Raw genomic sequence first — 19,722 nt, forward strand, 5'->3', positions numbered from 1 at the left:
CACTGCAAAGAACAAAAAAGTTAGAGGAATACATTTGAGGAAAAGCAAAGACCAGATGTTTAATTTTGTAATGCTGCATGTTAAAGGGGCAACAGGTAAGAGTGGAAAGAGTGCTGATGTGTTGGAAAGTCAGAATCGGGCACAGAATTATTACATGTGTAGTGGCCTGACCTTGGGCAGGTCCTCTGACATCTCTGGCCTGATGTCCTCTGTAAAGTGGAGTGAGAGTCAGAAGTGGTAGTAGATGTGAATGTGCTTTGGAAACTGGAAAGTGCGTTCAGATCAGGAGTGAAGAACGGTAGGGGTAGGGACAAGGGCACACAATGGACTGCTGCAGGGCTCCTCTGTGGTCAGGTCTAAATCGAGGCCTTCCGGGGACCAGGCCAGCTTTCAGCAGGATGGCAGCGCACATATGCCCGGGGTCTACTTCCTCTCTACTCTATCTGGTTCCTGAGCTGACAGGGCCCTCTGTTCTCTAGACCAGTGTCCCAGAGGCTCTGTCCACATCGTGTTCTGCAGGTGCTCAGTGAATGGACCCGGGGAAGGGCCTGGTGCAGTGAGGCTCCTGTGCCTGAGGGAAGGCAGGAGGTGGGGAGAGGAGGCTCTGGGGATGGGGCCCAGGGTACGTTGCAGAGAGAGCTTGTGTGAGCGGCCGGCCTGGGAGTTGACTGAAACCAGTTATGTGTGTCTGTACCCGCTCACTCAGCAAATATTTGAGTGCCTACTGGGATGAAGCTCTAGAGCTTAGGTAGGGACCACGTGATCAGTCTGCTAAGAATTAGAAAGAAAGTGATACGGTCTACCTAGAGTCGGCACATGCCGGCCTGTCCCCGTGCCTGGCCTGCTGCAGGACTGCTATTCCCTGCAAACTCTGAGGTGACCTGTCACTGTCCCCTGGCCATTCCTACCCTGCCACCTGCCATGACCCCGATTGTCCCCTTAGGCCTCTGTAGGAAATGTGCTGTGTGGAGCCTTGTAGGGCCAGTGAGTGGAGAGGGCAGTGAGTTGGGGGCAGTGGGTGTATGTGCATCTCCCCACAGCAGCAGCCCCCTCCTACCTTGGTGGCTCCTACAAGTCACTGTGTTATCTCATACGGCCACCTTAGCAGCCTGTAGGAGGTGTGACATTTTCATTTTTCTGGTGAGATACTCAAGCCATCAAGGCTTTTACTCACAGGCCTTTACACGGCTGGTCAGTGTGGAGCCAGGACTTCAGCTCAGAACTCTCAGGTTTGGGAAGTGAAACATCAGGGAAAAAGTTTTTTAAGGGCATTGTTATTGTCTGACTTTAGAATACAGGTAAAAATGTCAGTATTATAAACAGGGAGGACCTCTGACCCCCACCTGCAAAGTTCCCCAGCCCTCCTAATCCCAGAAATGACTGTTGATAGTTTATAGTGTGTGCGGTGTAGACATTTTCTTTGTGAATGTGTGGATGTACACTCATTTATATAATCTATTTCTTCTCACCTAAATAAACTTATACTCTCCTGCAGCCTGATCTCTTTGTAAAGTACCTTTTATTATGGAAGATTTTCAAGCACACATAAATAATGCGATGAATCCGCATTCATCATCCAGCTGCAACATCAACTTCCTCGTTCTTGTTTCATCTTTTTTTTCCACTTTCACTTTTCCCCCTCGAGTACTTTAAAGCAGGTCCCAAACATTTTCTCATTCCTTCATAAAGACTTAATTGTACATATCTAGCAGGTGAAAAAAATTTAAATATGCCATTATCACAACCAATAAAAGTAACAGTAATTCTTTAATATAAACTAATGCCCAGGCTGAGTCGGTTTTTGTCAGCCATCTCACAAACGTCTTTGAGCAGGTGGTTTGTGTGAATCTGGTTCCAGTGAGACCCGCCTGCTGCCAGTGGCTGGTGTGTCTCAAGTCTCAGTTTATAACTCTGCGCTGTTTATTTTCTGGAGAACTTTGGTTACTTGTCCTGTAGAAACTCCTACATTCTGAATTTGCTGATTGCAGCTCCCTGGAGTTGTTTAACACGTGCCTCTGTGCCCCGTATTTTCTGAAAATGGTCATTTGTTTTACAGACTTGATTAGAGTCTGTGTTTTAGGGCGAGGACACTTTGTTATTGGTGCTGTGTGCTTCCTGTTGCATCACATCAGGCGACTGTCATTAAGATCCATCAGTAAACCTGACTGAAGGTTGTCTTTCCACATCTGTACATATAGTCCTTAATTTAAAAATAATTTTTTTTTTTTTAAAGAAACACACGTGTCAGGGTGCTTGAGTTGGAATGACAAAGAAAGGCCATAATGGGGCCCTCACAGACAGGCTCCATGCTGTGAAGAAGAGAGCAGACTTGTGGAGAGGTGGAAGCCCTGGACCACGGGGAAGACCTGGAGCAGAGGCCAGAACAGTGCTGTGCTGCTGGCAGCCAGCTGCTCTTCTGGGACATTATGTAAAATGATGTAACTGAGTGAAAAAGTGGTGCTGAGCTGGCTGCCTCTCCCTGCTCAAGTCACTGAGCTGCTGTCGTGGTGAGGGGTGCTCGTGGACGCCGAGTTCCAAGTCCGTGGTGTGTAGGAAGGCCCTGGGCCTGAAGGGACTGTGGCCTTTTGGTCCTTATCTCTTGGTACCCTGGAAGCTGAAATCAGGGAGGTCTTCTGTTGCTCCAGGGGTGAGTCCCAGACTTGTGGTGGGCCTACCTGCGCTGGCGAGAGTGAGTGGGATGGCCTGCCGCAGCAGTCTCAGAGCAGGAGAGGGCACCTGGAGACCATGGAGTCCAGTGCCTCAGTTTACAGATGAGGAAACCGTGGCCCAGAGAGGAGAAGGGAGGGTTTCAAGACCACCTAGCAAGTGGTCTTGGAACCACTATAAGCAAGCTGGAGGCTCAACTGTGACCAGCATCCAAGCCTCTGATTCTCTGACTGGTAGTCAGCTAGCATTTCCCCCTTGGAATTTCTGAGGTGACCAATTCTTACTCTGCAGCTAGAATTTCTGGGTATCCTTTGGTGGTGTTCTCATGCTTGTTCTTGTTCAACTCCTGGTGGATCTTTGAACTGGAGGTGGTCATGAACGGTGGTCTGTTTCTCCCCGCGTGTGGTGCCCAGCTTGGTCTGTGGTGGTGCAGTGGTGGAGTGAATACAGACTGTGTCAGGAGTCCCAGCCTCAGCCCCGCATCCGTTAGTCAGCCAAGAGGTCTCATGCTGCAGTTTTCCTGAGGGGTAAAAGCTTTTCCTTCATTATGTTTATATTTATTTTTTACTTACGGTAGGTGATACTGATTTTCTATTTTCAGCATGGATATAGCCTTCTCTTTATTGAAAGTTGGTAGACTTAGACAAAATAAGGTAGATAGGATTCCAGCTTAGCAGAGCGGAAAATGCAAAAGATGGCAGTGTGGAAAATGTTGGACCAGATGACTTTTTGTCCTTGCCAGCTTCCTAACCTTTCACGGTTCCAGGGTTTTCTTTGTATTCTGGTGTGTGCTGGTCACAATCCTCTGGCTTGAGCAGACTCACCCACCAGCATAGAGGCCGTCCATAGTTATGAGCACTGCCTGTGAACTTTCAGTCTGATTGAGCGTGTATTTATCACTTGGGCAGTTCCCCGGGAGAATGGAAATACACTGAGACGGGGTCCTGGTTCCAGTGGAGGCTGTCTTCTTCTTGTGTGCTGTTATTTACGTGGTCCATTCTGGGCTACATTCACGGAAAGTTTCTGAGTCATTTTTCTCTGGCTAACACCCCACGACTGCCACCCTCTGCCACTTCTAGGAAGTCTCAAGGGTTCAGTCATAATCTGAATTTCCAGGCGTGAGAGAAGATGGGGGTGTTGGTGTGGAGCGGGGCACAGAGAGTGGGCTGCAGAAACGGGCAATCATGTCTCTGCCTTTCAGATTTCCCTGGGGAGAGTCTTCACCCCGAGCTTGCTGACGGCCAAGGATGGCAAGCAAGGGGCCCTCAGCCCCTGCGTCCCCGGACAGCTCCAGTGCGGGGGGGCCCAGTGGCAGCAGCAACGGCGCTGGTGAGAGCGGGGGCCAGGACAGCACGTTTGAGTGCAACATCTGCCTGGACACAGCCAAGGACGCCGTCATCAGCCTGTGCGGCCACCTCTTCTGGTCAGTACCCTTCCGTTCTTCTGGGGCACACGTGCCAAGTCTAAAAAGCTTGTGGCCCTGGACAGTTTTGGAGCATTTGGGTCCTGATATACTCAGGCCCAAAGGCAGGAGACCTGGGTTCTCATCCCCGCTGTGCTGCTGATAAACTGAGTGACCTTGGACAGGTCCTGTCCCCACCCTGGGCTCCCTGACCCCATCGCTGAAGTGACAGTGCTCACCATTTAGTGAGCACCACTCCATGCCCACTTGCTGCACTGAGCCAAGAGGCAGTTACAGTGCAATGGCCCTGAGCAAGGACCTTGCCCTGAATCCTGACTCCACCACTTTCCTCCTGAGTGACCGTGGGCAAGGTGCTTCCACACACAGTGCTTCATTTTATAGGGTTGTTTGGGAGCATTCAGTGACTTAGAAAAGCATGTAGAAATGTTATGTTTTAGCTGTGATCCTGATGTTTGTTACCATATTTTACGTATATCAAAATGAAGTGGCAGAGTCCGTGTCCATTTCAGCCTTGGTGCTTATAGAAGCCCCTCCTGGCTCTGAGAATCTGGGTGGATGTCAAGATTTTATTGATTTATTTTTTGCTCTTGCTTTTGAGCTGGACCCTGAGGGTTAAATTGGGGAAACGAGAGGGATGAGAGTGCCAGCCAGGTAAGGTGCAGAGCGTGCCGCCCGAGGCAGGCGGTTTGCATGGTCAGGTTCATGTGACACCTGAAGCTGCTGTGTGGGCAAGGAAGTATTAGAAGCAAGAGGGTTAGAGGAGGATTGGGCTAGATTGTCAAACCTAGATTTGATTAAGCAGAACATGGAGCTGTTGAATATTTTTGAGCAGAGGATTGGTGTGAAGAAAGGGTCATTTAAATAACGTGTCAGTAAGTTTAAATTGGCAACAGGGAAAAGGATAAATTTATTAGCGATTTTTTTTTTTGGAGGCTCTTGCTTTGATTATTAAGTTTTATGCAAGAAACTATGTTTGTCATCAGCCCTCTCTTAGAAATTGAAGATACTCTAGTTTTGTGACTGAGGTATCATAAAACCAAGATTTTAAAAAATTAAGAATTCAGTCAGGGTACCATTGGAAAGAACACATTCAAAAATGAAACAAATGCTTCCAACCCTAGTGGTTTGTCCCCAAGCAAATCTGCTGTCCTCGCTCTGAACCCCAGCTTCCTTGTCTGTGAAGTGGAGACAGTTGCCTCGAAGGTTAGTGTGACGACTGTTGAGTGACACGGAAACAGGAATAGTCATTCAGCCATAGCCTGGCACACAGTGGTTGTTTAATGCCTGGGAGTGACCATCATCATTGTTAGAATCCAGAATTTTTCCTGGAGAGGCACCCTGTCTTCTCCCCTGCAGCCTGTGAGGGAAGTTGCCACTGGAGAGCTGCCACAATTTGGGGTGCCCTCTGCTCTGTTGGGAATGGAGTTGCAGGGTTAACGTTGGAGTCAGGTGTCTGTTATGTCCAGGGAGGTTGTGTGTTCTGGGTTATGAGGGTAAAGTTCAGTAATTGGGAAAGGAATTATCGTCTGAGTCCAGAGGAGATACGTTGCGTCTGCGTTTTCTACTGTCCTAGCGCTTGGTAGGCATGCACCAAGTGTTTGTTGGTTGAGTGGATGAATGAATGAAGAGAGAAAGAATAAATCTGGAGGTAGAGTAACTTTTCCTTCAGTTCTGTAAATGTCTCCTGCACCCAGTGCTGGGCAGCAGAGGGACAGGAAACTGGAAGCCAGAAGACTTCTGTTTTGTTTGTTTTTGACTGTGCTGAATCTGCGCTGCTGAGCAGGTTTTCCTCTCGTTGCAGGCCTCTCGTTGTAGGCCTCTTGTTGCAGTGGTTTCTCGTGTTGCAGATGGCAGGGTGTAGGGTGCTCAGGCTTCAGTAGTTGTAGTGCATGAGCTCAGTTGTTCTGTGGCATGTGGAGTCTTCCCAGATCAGGGATTGAACCCATGTCTCCTGCATTGGCAGGAGGGTTCTTTACCACTGTGCCAGGGAAGCCCAGACTTCTGTTTTAGTCCTGGTGCCACAGGCAAGTGGTTTCATGTTTCAGAGTTTGGTTTCTTCATTTGTAAAATGAGAAATCAGGCAGCAGTCTCTCCCTAAGCTGAATGTAGACCTTTCTGCCAAGCAGTGTCCCCGTCTTTCCATTATTTCACAATGTCTTTACCGTGCCCTTGAACTTTTAAGCTGCTTCCTGCCTGCAGAGCTCTCAGGGCTGAGAACAGCCTGAAGATTTTGTTAAATTGGGTCTAGATCCCACCTTCCTTGTGGGCCTGAGGAGGCTGTGAACCCACTGAAGTTGAGTCTAAAATAGGACATGTGTGCACGTGCGTGTGTGTGAGGATGCCCCCGTGAATTTCCTTGCACGGAGGATCCTTAGCTTTTGTTGGTTTCCTTCAGAGGTCGTAACCCCCCCAGAGGTCGATTTGTAGAGAAGCTGGTTTGGGGAGGGTCTGGAGCCTGGGGATCTTCATAAGTAGTGGGACTCCGAGGGTAGAGACTCGGGTCTTGTCTCCATTGCTTCTCTTCCTCTGTGGCTTTAGCTCAGTCTTTGCTAATTTCTGATACCATCAGTCCCCACAGGCTCTCAGTGGGCTGCAGTACTCCACAGTTCAGTCCTGTTGCCCCTTTCTCTGCTCCCACCACACCCAGTGTTTCTGTTAACGAAATCATTTTTTTACCTTTCCCCCTTTCTCTTTCTCCTTGATGAATGCTTGCCCTGGGGACTCTTGCAGTTGGCCGTGTTTACATCAGGTAAGATGCATTTCATTTTACTTTGTCTTTCATCAGCTGTGGTTGCACAAGACACCCCTGGTCTCAGGAGACTGCTGTCAGCAGCTGCACTCTCCCCTGCTTGTGGGCTCATTTGCCTGTGTTCCCCCTAACCCTGTGTATTCACCTGCCTGCTGACAGCCACTTGATGAAACAAGAGGTCAGTGGCGTCCCAGGCGGGGTGCTCCTGACTGCTGCCAGTGGCCTTTGTGGCTTTGGCAAGCTGCTCCTCTCTGGGTCTCATTCCCTCATGTGTAAATCAGATTGGATGTGATAGTATGTTAGATTTTATTGTTGAGATTGTGTTTCTATAAAAAGTACCTCCCATCATATCAGCACTGTTTCTAGCCTTAAAGGCCTTGAAAATACTAGGAAGGGGAGAACTCTTTTCGTCTCAATGGAGAGCTTCTATGAAAAAGTCTGTTTTCCCAGCATTTGATTATTATGAAAACCAGTTGGTAAGTCTTCTCCAAGACCCAGGCGCCTGCTTGGTGGGACAGAGCGGGGCCTGGCATTGATGGCTGGCTGTGAATAATCGCTGCTGGCTGACAGTCTCCATGGTTGTTGGCAGTCAAGCCCTGTACTCGTAGGTGGCTTGGGAATGTAGAGGGAGGTTAGAAGTTCCAGACCGCTGGAGCCTCAGAATCTGAACGGGAGAAGCAGAGGAAGCGAGAGGGCTTTCCACTGCGTTTCCAGGCTGTGCATTCTGACCCCAGTGGAACCTGGTAGAGCATGTCTGTTCTAAATCGATAGAGAGCACGTAGCACATTTTCATGCTTTTGACAGTAAAATAAAGGCAGTAGGGTATAAAACCGTCAGATGCTGCGTTCTCCTTGCCCTGAAATTCTAGATTCACATTTGTGTGATAAATGACGTATCATTGTGTCTAAAGGTACAATTTACGCTTTAAGATAAATATTGAGTGTGTATGTATGTGTGTGTATATGTATAGAGAGAGAGATTATAAATCAGTATCTAATGTCTACAAAGACACTAACGTAATGTATTTTTATTTTAATTTTGTTTTTGAGAAAATTAAAATTATTTTAATACAACCAGGGAAAGGACCTAGAAAACTCAAAATGGGATTGTTGTTTTTAATTTTGAAAGAAGTAGTTGAATGCACAAATTAATGGAAATGCATTAAAAAACACTAAGCAAATTTAGATAATAAGAAAAATCTATCCTTAGCACATAGTAAATAACCAGAAAATGGTCAGTTTATGTCTAGATACTGATGACTAAGGTACATAGTTGTTGAGGAAATGCTGTAAAAATAAGAAACAGAAAAATATGACTGTCAGGATCATACAATTGACTTGTTGAGGAGGCCTGTTGAGGAGGTGGAGATTTAAAGTTTGTTATTTTGGGACTTCCCTGGGGTCCGATAGTTAAAACTCTGTGCTCCCAATGCAGGGGGTGGAGATTCAATCCCTGGTCGGGAAACTGAGATCCTACATAAAACATGGCATGGCCAAAAAGAAAAATAAAGTTTGTTATACTTACATGTGCGTGCTCAGTTATGTCTGAATCTTTGCAATTCCATGGTCTATAGCCCGCCAGGCTCCTCTGTCTGGAGTTTCCCAGGCAAGAATACTGGAGTGGGTTGCCATTTTCTTCTCGGAGGATCTTCCCCCCCCAGGGATCAAACCTACATCTCCGGCTTGGCAGGTGGATTCTTTGCCACTGTGACACCTGGGAAGCCCTTGTTATATCTGCAGCCTAACTTGAGACTGGGTCTGTCAGACCTCTTGACACAGCTCCAGGCCTGCAGTTGCTTCCTGCTGGGAAGCCCCGTGAGAGAACGAAGCATTAAAAAGCCTGTTTAATTATGATAGCATTTAAAGGCAATTTTGATTGCACCACTAGTAAATATTTATCAGGTGCCAGGTGCAGGATGAGAGACTTGGGTTCCTTGCGATGTTCCTTGCTGGTGTTCATGTTTCCAGTGTGAGACCTCTGGTCCTCTGCTGGCTCTGACAGACCACCCTGGTGGGCTTCCGCCCTTCATGCACTTTTCTCTCCTGCTTGCAGTGGTTGGAGACGAGACCTAACAGACAGGTGTGTCCAGTTTGCAAAGCTGGCATCAGCCGCGACAAGGTCATCCCGCTCTATGGCAGGGGCAGCACTGGGCAGCAGGACCCCAGGTGAGTCCATGGGGCCCCTCTTACTGCTCCCCGTGGACACATACTCACTTCCATTCAGCACCCCTCACCCCCACCCTTTAGTAGGTGCTTAGAGACCCTCAGTTTCCAGACGCTTGAGATCCAGATGGGAGTCAGCCAGGAGGGGAGCGGAGCTAGGTTGCCACTTGCTGGGCTGTAACAGACGTGCTCTGAGCACCTGCTCGTGGGCTGGTCATGTGCTGGGCAGCACGCCGGACTCCACCACCGCAGGTGTGCAGAGTGCTGTGAGGGAGCCTGGGAAGCAGGGTATCCAGCGGGAGGATCTGCAGGGAGGGCGGTGGCTGTAGCAGTGATGTAGAGAGTCAGGGGGAGGAAACGGGATTGGGAGACTTTCTGGGGTCTGAGATTTCTGGAGATGGAGGCATGAGCAGGTCTGGCATGCTGTAGACACAAGTACTGAGAGCCTGCATGGTGTGGTGCGTGCACATGCACACACACACATAAACACACTCTCTTTCTGCAGCTCCTCCCCCACACACTCTATCTCTTCCAGCATCACACACACATAGGCACACACATAGACACACACACACACACACACTCTCTCTCTCTCTCTCTCTCTCTCTCTGTCTCTCTCCCTCCACCCCCTCGCCCCAAACTCCTGCAGTGTCTCTTAACCTTCCACCCCACTCCAGCATACCCTGTACCCAGACACATTGGCCTTCCCTTAAGGGACACACTTACCCTTTTACCTTCATGAGCCTTTGTATTTATTGTCCCTTTGCCCTTTCTACCCTGTTGGTCCTGCTCAACTCCCCGCTACTCCTCTATAAATTCTCCATCTTTAATGAGCAGCCCTAAAGTCACCTCCTCCTTGAAGCCCCCTTTCCTCCCCACATTAGGTGCTTGCACCCTGCTCCATTCAGTTGGCACCTCCATTAAAGAAGTGCCTTCTACACAGTAGTGTGATATTTTACAGCCCCTTTAACCCACAAGCACTTCAGAAGTGGTGTCTGTCATAGCCTGCTGCCTGATGGGTAATGAGCAAAGTACTTGCCCAAGAGTAGTGGGACATAAAGCTGAAGGTGATGGGGTGGAACAGAGAGACCCTGAATCTCAGCCCTCTCTGCTGACAGGCCATCTTCTGTTCCAGTTTGGATTTTGGGTTTTTGACACAGTGACCCACTGGCAGTCATAACCAGTCTGGGTCCAGCTCTCTATTAGAGGAGTAAGCCAAGAGCAATCTGATGAGCATCTTGTAGCAAGTGGATTTTCTCTCTGGTTTTCTACACACTGCTGCCGTTGTTGCTGCTGCTGCTAAGTCGCTTCAGTCGTGTCCTACTCTGTGCGACCCCATAGACGGCAGCCCACCAGGCTCTCCCGTCCCTGGGATTCTCCAGGCAAGAACACTGGAGTGGGTTGCCATTTCCTTCTCCAGTGCATGAAAGTGAAAAGTGAAAGTGAGGTCGCTCAGTCATGTCCAACTCGTAGCTACCCCATGGACTGCAGCCCACCAGGCTACACACTAGGGAAAGGCAATTGCAGGTAGCACAGAGTTGATAGTTGATCTGACTGGGCATTGGTTCATGTGCATGGCACGAAAAGGAGCCCTGGCCTTGACCTTTTTGGTGAAGGGCTCCCCCACTCAGGAAACAGATCAAAGCGTTTCCTAATGGACTGACTTTACACCGTTTCTGTTTCAGAGAGAAGACCCCTCCCCGTCCTCAAGGACAGAGGCCAGAGCCGGAGAACAGGGGGGTAAGGAAAATTCTAGAACAAACCTTCTTGAAATGAGCCCCTGACTTTAGAAGTTTCCCTCTTGGCCCTACACTATTTCTCCTTGATTACAAAAGTAAAGGGAAATTTGCAAAATACAGAAAGGAAAAGAGGGGAGAAAATAACTTATAATCACACCATCCAGAGATAACCACTGGAAACATTTTGGTCTGTTTACTTTTCTATTTTTCTATAATTATCTGTGTACACAAACTTTATAGATTTGTGTGTGTATCTTTTACAGATAGATCTGTTTGTATACATATATTTTTATTTTTATGGCATTTGGCTCCTGTTTTGTAACCACCTTTTAAAATTGTATTCTTTCTTTTTAAATTAAAAAATTTATTTTTAAAAATATTTCTTTTTAAAATTTTATTTAATGCCTTCTGTATGCTGGGCATCAATCTAGGCACTGGTGATGTACATAGTGAACATACTAAAGATCCCTGCGTCTGTGGAGTTCATAGGCAGCTCTGGGAGATATTTCAGGTTCCGTTCCAGACTGCCACAGTAGAGTGAGTATCACAGTAAAGCAAGTCACACAATTTTTTTGGTGTTCCCAGTGCGTATAAAAGTTATGTTTGCAGTATAGTCTATTAAACGTGTAATAAGCAGACATAATTTTTAGACAGTAAATTAAATTATGGCCAAAAAAAGTATATACTTCAATTAAGAAGTACTTTATTGCTAAAAAATGCTATCATCAAAACCTTCAGCAAGTCTTAGTAGTAGTAACACCAGAGATTACTGATCGTAGATCACCATAACAAGTCTCATAATGAACAAGTCTGGAATACTGCGAGAATTAGCAAAATAGGATAAATCAAACCAATGATGTTGGAAAAATGGTGCCTTTAGACTTACTTAATGCAGGGTTGCCATAACCTTCCATTTGTAAAAAACACAGTGTCTGTGAAGCACAATACAATGAGAAATGCACAATACAATGAGAAATATCCTCAGAGAGGGAGGGATTTGTAATGATGTATCTTGAGATTTTGCATCAGTAATATTTTACTTCATGGCCATTTAAGTGATCACATGGACTTAATGTAATTTATTTAATCCTTTGGATTGAATGGATATCTAACTGCTTCCTTTTCTTTTTTATATTTAAAAAATACTCTGGTGAATTTTTTTTTTTGGCCACACTGCACAGCCAGCTTGTAGGATCTTAGTTCCCCAACCAGGGATTGAACCCAGGCCCTCGACAGTGAAAGCACCGAGTCTAAACTGCTGGACCACTAGAGAATTCCCCCTCTGATGAATTTATAACTTTTTTGCAGGTTCATGATTACTGGGATAAATTCTTAGTAGAGTTACTGGATTAAAAATTTGCACATTTAAATGTGCACAAAACAAGTATATTTCATTTCCCCATCTTTTCGTCTGTGTGCTTGTGTATGTATATTTTTATGTAGCCATTAGTATTCTGCTTTCTTCTTCAAGAAAATTGTTTAATTTTAAATTTTTTATTTTGTATTGGGGTATAGCTGATTACCAGTGCTAAAATTTAATTTTGACAATATTTTCAATAATGTTCTTCATGTCCTCTTTATTAGTTTTAATGATAATAAAAAATACTTATTTCATTGAATTTTGATGCATTATAATTTGTTTTTTTTTTCATTGAAGGACCTTTTAGTTGCTTTCAGAATGAGGATCTTAGTAACAGCAGTGAACACTTGATGAATGATTATTATATGCAAAGAACTGTATGTTAAGGCTTTATATGTATGATCTTATTTAAACCTTACATCAACACACTGAACAAAAGAGAAAACTGAGGCTTGTGAAGTGACTTGTCCGGGGCCACACAAAGCTGAAACCTAGACCAGGCTTGTATTGAAGTCCTGGCTCTTGACTACCAGATGACCCCACGTTAACCATCCCAGGCTTTGGTTCCCAGCAGAGCATTGCTCCTAACACAGTAATCCGAGGCCCCAGGAAGGTGGAGGCCCTGGCTGAGATGTACCTCAGAAAACTGAGATGTACCTCTGACGTTGACCAGCGCCACTCACAGCCGCCAGTCAGGCTTTGCCTGCTCTGCCCCAGGAGCAGAAGCCTGTGAGGACTTGTGGGGTTGCAGAGGTGTTGCTGGAAGTGGGGCTGGAGGGCCAGTCCTTGGGCTGGCCCTGAATGAGGTGGTGGTTCCTGATGAAACAGTTGCATCTTTCTAGGTGAGGCAGCCCTGATCCCAGGAGCCCTCAGACTCTACCAGGCTGGTTCTGAGTCGGAGGCTTTTCTGTACCAAGGATATGGAAACCAGTTGTTTTCTTCCCTGAACATCTTATCAAAATCGGCTGTTAGGCTTTATGGGTAGTGCGGTCCAGCAGGAAGTTCAGAGCTGGTGCCAGGCTACGCTCAGTAGGGATGGGGGCGGCCACTTCCATGACCTTCGAAAGGCTCACAAGTGCAGCCGGTCAGCTGTTTGTGAAGAGCAGTTAGCCCAACAATTTTTCTTATTAAAATTATTTTAAAATCATTTGTTCTAAGGATCTACCCATGGATGCAGAGGAGGAGAGTTTTTTTAAGATGTGCACAGTAATTAAGAACATGGAGGGGGAAGAGGGGTCCACGTGATTAAGACTCTGCACTTCCATTACAGGGGGCTCAGGATCGATCCCTGGTCAGGAAACTAAGATCCCAAATGCTGCTCAGTGCTGCCAAAAAAATAAAATTAAAACAATATGCTTTGGGACTTCGCTGGTGGTTCAGTGGCTAAAACTCTGAGCTCCCAAGGCAGGGGGCCCAGGTTCCATCCCTAGTCAGGGACTGGATCCCACATGCCACAACTAGCACAGACCTGGTGTAGCCAAATATTAAAAAAGAAAAAAAGCATGGATTTTCAAACCGTATTATTGATCTAGTTTCAGATCTAAACTCTACCCCTTACCAGCTGTGTGACCTTGGTCAAGTTATTTCACCTCTGAGCCTTGGTTTGGTCATCTGTGAATGTGGGTGATGCTGATGTAAGAATTAAATGTGATTTGAGTGTCCCAGTACTTCACTTGATGCCCAGCACAAAGTTGGCCCTTAGAAAATAGGAGTTAACCTATTTACAGTATTGCAGTTCCTGCCGAATCTTTTCATGTGAAAGATGATGCCGGGTAGAACACATTATAGAGAGAAAAGCTGAGGATGATACCAGACTGCTGGCAGTGATCATTGCAGGCAGGAGTTATGAAGTGGAGGGTGAACAAGGAGACCTCTGACTTCTATGTCATTTATTCTTACAATATGTGAATTTCTCATAGCCAGCATATATTACTTTTATAATCAGGAGAAAAGGTGTTTTGAAGTTTTAAAATTCTCTGTGACAATATTAAAAGAAAAATTTGAGGGAAAATACTTACCCATATCTTTTCCACCTGTGTACGTATTGTCTTGTACCTGTGATCATGGTGTTCAAACAGTTTCATCTGATAACTTGTCACAAGAGTCTTTCTGTGTTCCTGCATAGTCACCGTAATGTTCTCTGGGAGGAGGTATGGAAATTGTGATCATGGTCTCCATTGTTGGCTGATTACGGTTCCACTTTCTATTGCTGTTACAGATAGTGTGTAGCTTGTTCTATGTTCCTTTGTAATTGGGCATGGGGGTTATTGCCACTCCGGCTGTTACAAAGCATGAAGAGTTTTCTGGCTAGTGTAGGACTCTGGGAAAGAACCCCTGGAGCTCTGAGAACCCTCACATGCATCAGCAGAGAGTTCTACTTTGGGCCAGAGCCAGCCCTTTCTGGCATTCACAGCTCCTTAGCTGGGCCACCTGGAAGGGCAGAAGAGCAGAGCTCCTCTGCCTTGGGGTTGAGATGGGAGGAAAAGAGGGTGGGAGGTGCCACACGTAAGTAAGGTGACATGTGACAAGTAGGGGAGAAACCTGCTGGTTCTGAATTGCGTCTCTTCCACACAGGGATTCCAAGGGTTTGGATTCGGAGATGGTGGCTTCCAGATGTCTTTTGGAATTGGGGCCTTTCCCTTTGGCATATTTGCCACAGCATTTAACATAAATGATGGGAGGCCTCCTCCAGGTAAGACCCTGTTCTCTTGGTAATTTTTCTTGTGGACTCCTTGGAATTGCACAATATGTATGTTACTACATGGATAATCAGGCTTTTCAAAATGCGCTAAACTCTTTCCAGATTACTGGTAGTCCTGGTCATGACACTGCACACTTACCAAGTGTTAGGCATGTTCAGAATGCTTTCCATCATAAACTCGGGGTCCTCCCAATGAGCCCGTGGGATGGGGGTGCAATCAGCTCCATTTTACAAACCAGAAAACACTCAGTAGTGGTTCCCAAGATATTTCCCATGCCCCTAAAATGAAAAGAGATAAACTGTACCAGCTGAGTAGAAGCATCATCCTGGGCACATACGCCTCACCTTTGACCATTGGGGGCGGGGAGGGCAGGGAGACTGCATGGAGTCAGGACCTCTCGATTACTAGCATCTTTGGCCATTTTCCCCCAGGACACACATGGGGCTGGTCCTAAGTCCCAGCCCTTTGGGAACTCTGCCTGGGTCTGCCACCTGCTTCTGCCTTTCTCCCTTTAGCTAGCTTGCGTGCCAGCTCGTTCAGTGTCGGGCAGGGTGGCGAGGTAGATGCCCTGGGCTCTGTTACAGTCTGATGCCCGGGCCTGGATCATGACCCTGGAGCTGCCAAGGCCACTGAGTGGAGCCCGTGCTCACTGGGGCCTCCGGTGTGCAGGGCACAGTGCATGGTTCCGGACCAGGAGCTCACACTCTCAGGACAGGAGCCTCTCCTGAGCTGTCCATTCTTCTCGTACCTCCATCCTGGTGCTTGGCACGTGGCAGACAATCCATGAGTCTTTGTTGCCTTCCAGCCTGCGTGACTCCACCAGAGTGCCTCACTGGGGAGGAACGCAGCACCACACAATCTGGGGACTGGCCTTCCTGACTCCCTCCACCCCAGAAGTCTCTCCTCTGTCCATCTGCTGTTTCAGCAGAGGAGAGAGGTCCCGCAGCGCCGGGTGTGCTGTGCTCCAAAGGAGCCAGTCAGGGCCCTGGGAGGAGCAGGCGCCTGCCTGGCAGCACGGTTCCATCCAGCCTGGCCCAGTCTCACCTGGGCTTCCCAGGCGCACAGCCAGGCTGCCCTTGGGCCACTCCACCCCCCTGCCCCAGTCACAGGCGGTTTTCCCTGTCGTGTTGGGTACAGTTTGCCCATCTGGGATGGAGATTCTCCTAACTCCTTGCCCCACAGGCAGGAGGAGGAGCTCTGTATAGTAGCTTTTCTCAGAGCGGAGAGGAGTGGAGACCCAGGCTCTCAGCCCACTTTTGCCCCGAGCCTGCTATGCACTAAGGGAGACAGGTCGTCTTGTCTGTCTGGGTGCTCATTCTTGCCTCTGAAAAAGGAAGGCACCCCACACGGGGCTCCGTGAAACACCTCCTGACTCACCAGTGCCAGAACCCGGAGATGGTGTGCAGAGGCTGAGAGCACAGCTGCGGGGTCTCCACCAGCTCATGGACCTTGAGATGTTGGGAAGGTCCCCTCATACCTGTGCTTCAGTTCTTGTTACACAAAATGGGATAAAAATACCTACCAGGCCGTAATGTGTACACTAAACAGCATACATCAGATACTTAACAGATCGCAGCTTTTCTTTTCTTCCTCTTAGACTTTCCTATTTTATGTGCACCTGCAGGCAAAAACCCTCTTAGGATAAACTGGAGACTTTTATCCTCATTGTTACATGATTCCACATTTTTCAAATAATTCTAATTTTGTTTTGTCTGATATTATTTGGGGTTGGAAATATTTTTACTGTAGCAGGATTCTCTTGTAAAGAGACGAAGGTTGATGCTCTGGACTTCTGACCCCAGCGGGCAGTGTGCACAGCTGTAGCATTCTCACAGCCTCTCCCCTCCCTTGTGTCCCTCCAGCTGTCCCAGGAACGCCCCAGTACGTGGACGAGCAGTTCCTCTCACGCCTCTTCCTGTTTGTGGCCCTGGTGATCATGTTCTGGCTATTGATTGCCTAATGCTGGGCTCCCGGCCCACACCCACGGCAGGGCCGCTGGACCGGTGACACGCCACCCCCACTCTTGATGTTTGACTTCCTGGCTAATCCTGACCCCTGGAATCAGTGGGGTTAGTGACACATCAAGGAGTCTTGCTTCTCCATCAGAGTTTTGGGACTCAAGACCAGCCGTTGAGGACCCTGGAGTCTGGCCACTGCTGTAAACACCCTGCTGTAACCTCAGGCCTTGGCATCGAGTCCGTCTCTCACTGGTTACACCATGAAATCCGGTTCCAGCCAGCTCAGCAGGTCCTGACTCCACACAGGGGAGAAGCAGGAGAAGAGAAACTGTCCAGTTTCCCCCGAAGTTAACATTACAAAGACAAAGGGATGAGCCCAGTATGGGAACTTTCTTCCATCTCTTTAAATACCCCTTGGTGAGTGGCCTCTGAAGTCAGTGGGACTCCTTGAACAGAGAGGTTCCCCTGCCACATCCCAGTCCTGTTCTGTCCTGTTTCCTCCTCTTCCTCCTCCGCAGACATGCATGAAATTGCCGTTCTATTAAGAACCTAATTGCAGCAGCTGGAGCTGGGGTTGATTCATGAACTCACCGGAGACCCAAAGATATATTGCCTCTGGGCCTTGTTCAATGTCTTCGGCTCCAGAGTGGCCTGAATGACCTCCTGATTTCCTGACGTAGATTACCTGCAGAGACATGTGGTTGCCCATCACCTTACCCTCCAGAACGGTGCACATCTGCCTCCTGCTCGGGGGCACCAACCCAGGTGATTGCCGAGCCCGGGACCGACTGCATCTTAGGAAAGATCTGCTGTGGAACTCAGGTGGGGTTCCGAGCTCAGGTGCAGAAAGGATTGAGCAAGCAGCCATCCCAAAGGCCGCAGAAGCTCTGGGTGCATCCTCTCCCAGACCCCCCAGAGGATACTAGGGGGCCGTGTTGAGTCATCCCAGCAGCATGTTGAAGACCACTCTCCTCAGAAGCCAGATTGTCCTTACTGAAGAGGCAGGGAGGGGGAGACCGGCATGTGACTCTGATTTTGGTATGGCTCCAAGACCTTCTGTGTGTGTGCTAAAACCAGGGGAGCACGCACCTCCAGAGCCCCTGGTGTTTTGTAGAGCCAGGCGCAGAGACCAGGAGCCTCAGCATGATAAGAGGATGCAGTCTTCCCGTGGAAACCTTCCCCTGGAAACGTCCAGGGAAGCCATTCGTCCCCAGCCCTTGATCTGATTTTCACTCTGAATCTGATTGAGGAAGAGTGGTGCCGGCAGCAAGCCAGCTTACCGGGTGGGATGGATCTCGCTCTGCTGGTCTGGCCTCTTCCTAGAAATCTAGTCTCTTGCAGGAGAGACCCTCGGGATGGGGGGAGGTGGATTTACTCTGGGGCTCTCTCCCTTCACCGGTCCACACTGCTCCTGGGTTTACCCCAGTTGAGAGCCCCACCTAGTGTGTGTTCCAGATACGGCTCTGCACAGCCTGTGGAAACCGAGACCTGGAGGAAGATGAGGGAGGCCCTCTGCCCTCTTCACTGCAGCCCCCTTCCCCAGCCCCGTACCTTTCAATGCCAGAGCTCAGTGTTCAAACCGACAAAACACAAGTATTGAATAGGTGGTTCATTTACCGAGCCCATTTGGTAGGAATAAGCCACCTGCTTTACAGTGTGCCTGATGGATTTTAAACATTCTCTGGGCGCCCACAGAAGAGTGCTCTTTTTCTCACCTCTGGAAATCCCCAAAGTGTGAGGCCCCCTGAAGTTTCTCAGTGCGATGGCCCCACCTAGTGATGGGCAAGAGGACTTCAGTTGGATGGATCCAACAGAAATGGGTCTGCAGAAGAAAGGTTAAAGAAAGAAGGGTTGCAGGTAGGAAGACAAATAATTTGGACCCGTCAGTGAAGTGGAGTGAGCCCAGGAGAGCTCCACCAGCAAAGGCATCCCAGGAAACTGTTAGAAAAGCCAGGTTGGCCCTGTGCTAATCTTGAACCTTGCAGGTCCCCACTTGCCCTCTGCCAGGAGTTGGGGCAGGAGAGCCGGCTTGGGACTGCTGGCCCAGCCCCGACAGGGAGCCCCCTTCCACCACTCCCCCACCCCCATCCCCCACAGGCTCACCACAGCGCCTCTCTGCCGAGGCAGTTTTCCTTTCTTCTGTGTGTGTTTTATGTTCTTGGTCCCCAGCCCCTCCTGCCACCTATCAGAAAACAACACCGTGTACAGTGGCACACCTTGACCAGTCACTAATTTTCACTGTTGTGAAAGTGATTTGATTTAGAATTAAACAAATGGTTTTACATAACTGTGAGCTGTGGAGTTTCTGTGTCAGGGGAGTGGGGATATAGGCTGGGGACTCATCACGCTGGTCTGGCCTCTTCAAAGCACCTTTGTGTCCTCAGGAATGGTAAACTGAGGATGGAAGTCTTCAAACACCTGTGGATAATTAGGAATGAGAAGCTTAGGTTGGAGGCCTGGTTTCATAGACAGCCCCACCCAAGTTGTGACCTGTCTGGCAGGCAGACCCAGTTCTGATAAGTGTGTGGAAATCTGAAGCTTGCAGGCTGCCACAATGGAGCCTGGCTTGTGGCCCGAAAGAGCCTTGAGGAAAATTGGGTTGTTGAGTGTCAGCATGTCTCTCCATGTTCCTTGACGAGGCAGGCTGTCTTGTCCTCCAGCCGTGCCCTCCACCTTGAGCAGGGGCCGTGCTGCTCTGTGGAGTTCCTTGGAAGACGGTGGGATTACAAACCTGGCCCAGCCTCAGGCTCCCCAGCACATCAGAGCTATAGGTCATCCCTCTGAAAGGAGCTCTCTCCACCCTCTTAAACTTTGACCTCAGAGTTACCAAGTTGAATAGTGTCAAGATGTAGTAGAAAATTTGAAGATAAGGGAGCTCTAGGAGTTGATAAACCCAGTAAGAAAAGGAAACAAAGCACAGAAGAACAGGACAGTAAAGCCTCCATGGAGCAGTCTGCCAGCC

General features: G+C 48.3%; 1 protein-coding gene across 3 annotated transcripts in view; it reads left to right on the plus strand.

The window, feature by feature from the left end:
• Nucleotides 1-19,047, plus strand: part of RNF185 (ring finger protein 185) — a 30,214-nt gene extending 11,167 nt beyond the window's left edge. For all 3 annotated transcript variants that reach the window (XM_070769884.1, XM_019977649.2, XM_070769885.1), the window contains exons 2-7: nucleotides 3,869-4,090; nucleotides 6,821-6,839; nucleotides 8,892-9,004; nucleotides 10,687-10,741; nucleotides 14,675-14,792; nucleotides 16,665-19,047. In XM_070769884.1, coding sequence (XP_070625985.1) covers nucleotides 3,915-4,090; nucleotides 6,821-6,839; nucleotides 8,892-9,004; nucleotides 10,687-10,741; nucleotides 14,675-14,792; nucleotides 16,665-16,762 — 579 coding nt within the window. In that variant the 5' untranslated portion in view covers nucleotides 3,869-3,914 and the 3' untranslated portion in view covers nucleotides 16,763-19,047. The remainder of the gene's footprint in view (nucleotides 1-3,868; nucleotides 4,091-6,820; nucleotides 6,840-8,891; nucleotides 9,005-10,686; nucleotides 10,742-14,674; nucleotides 14,793-16,664) is intronic.
• Nucleotides 19,048-19,722: the final 675 nt, after the last annotated feature.

The sequence above is a fragment of the Bos indicus genome, chromosome 17 (genome assembly GCF_029378745.1).
Source record: "Bos indicus isolate NIAB-ARS_2022 breed Sahiwal x Tharparkar chromosome 17, NIAB-ARS_B.indTharparkar_mat_pri_1.0, whole genome shotgun sequence".
Lineage (NCBI taxonomy): Eukaryota > Metazoa > Chordata > Mammalia > Artiodactyla > Bovidae > Bos > Bos indicus.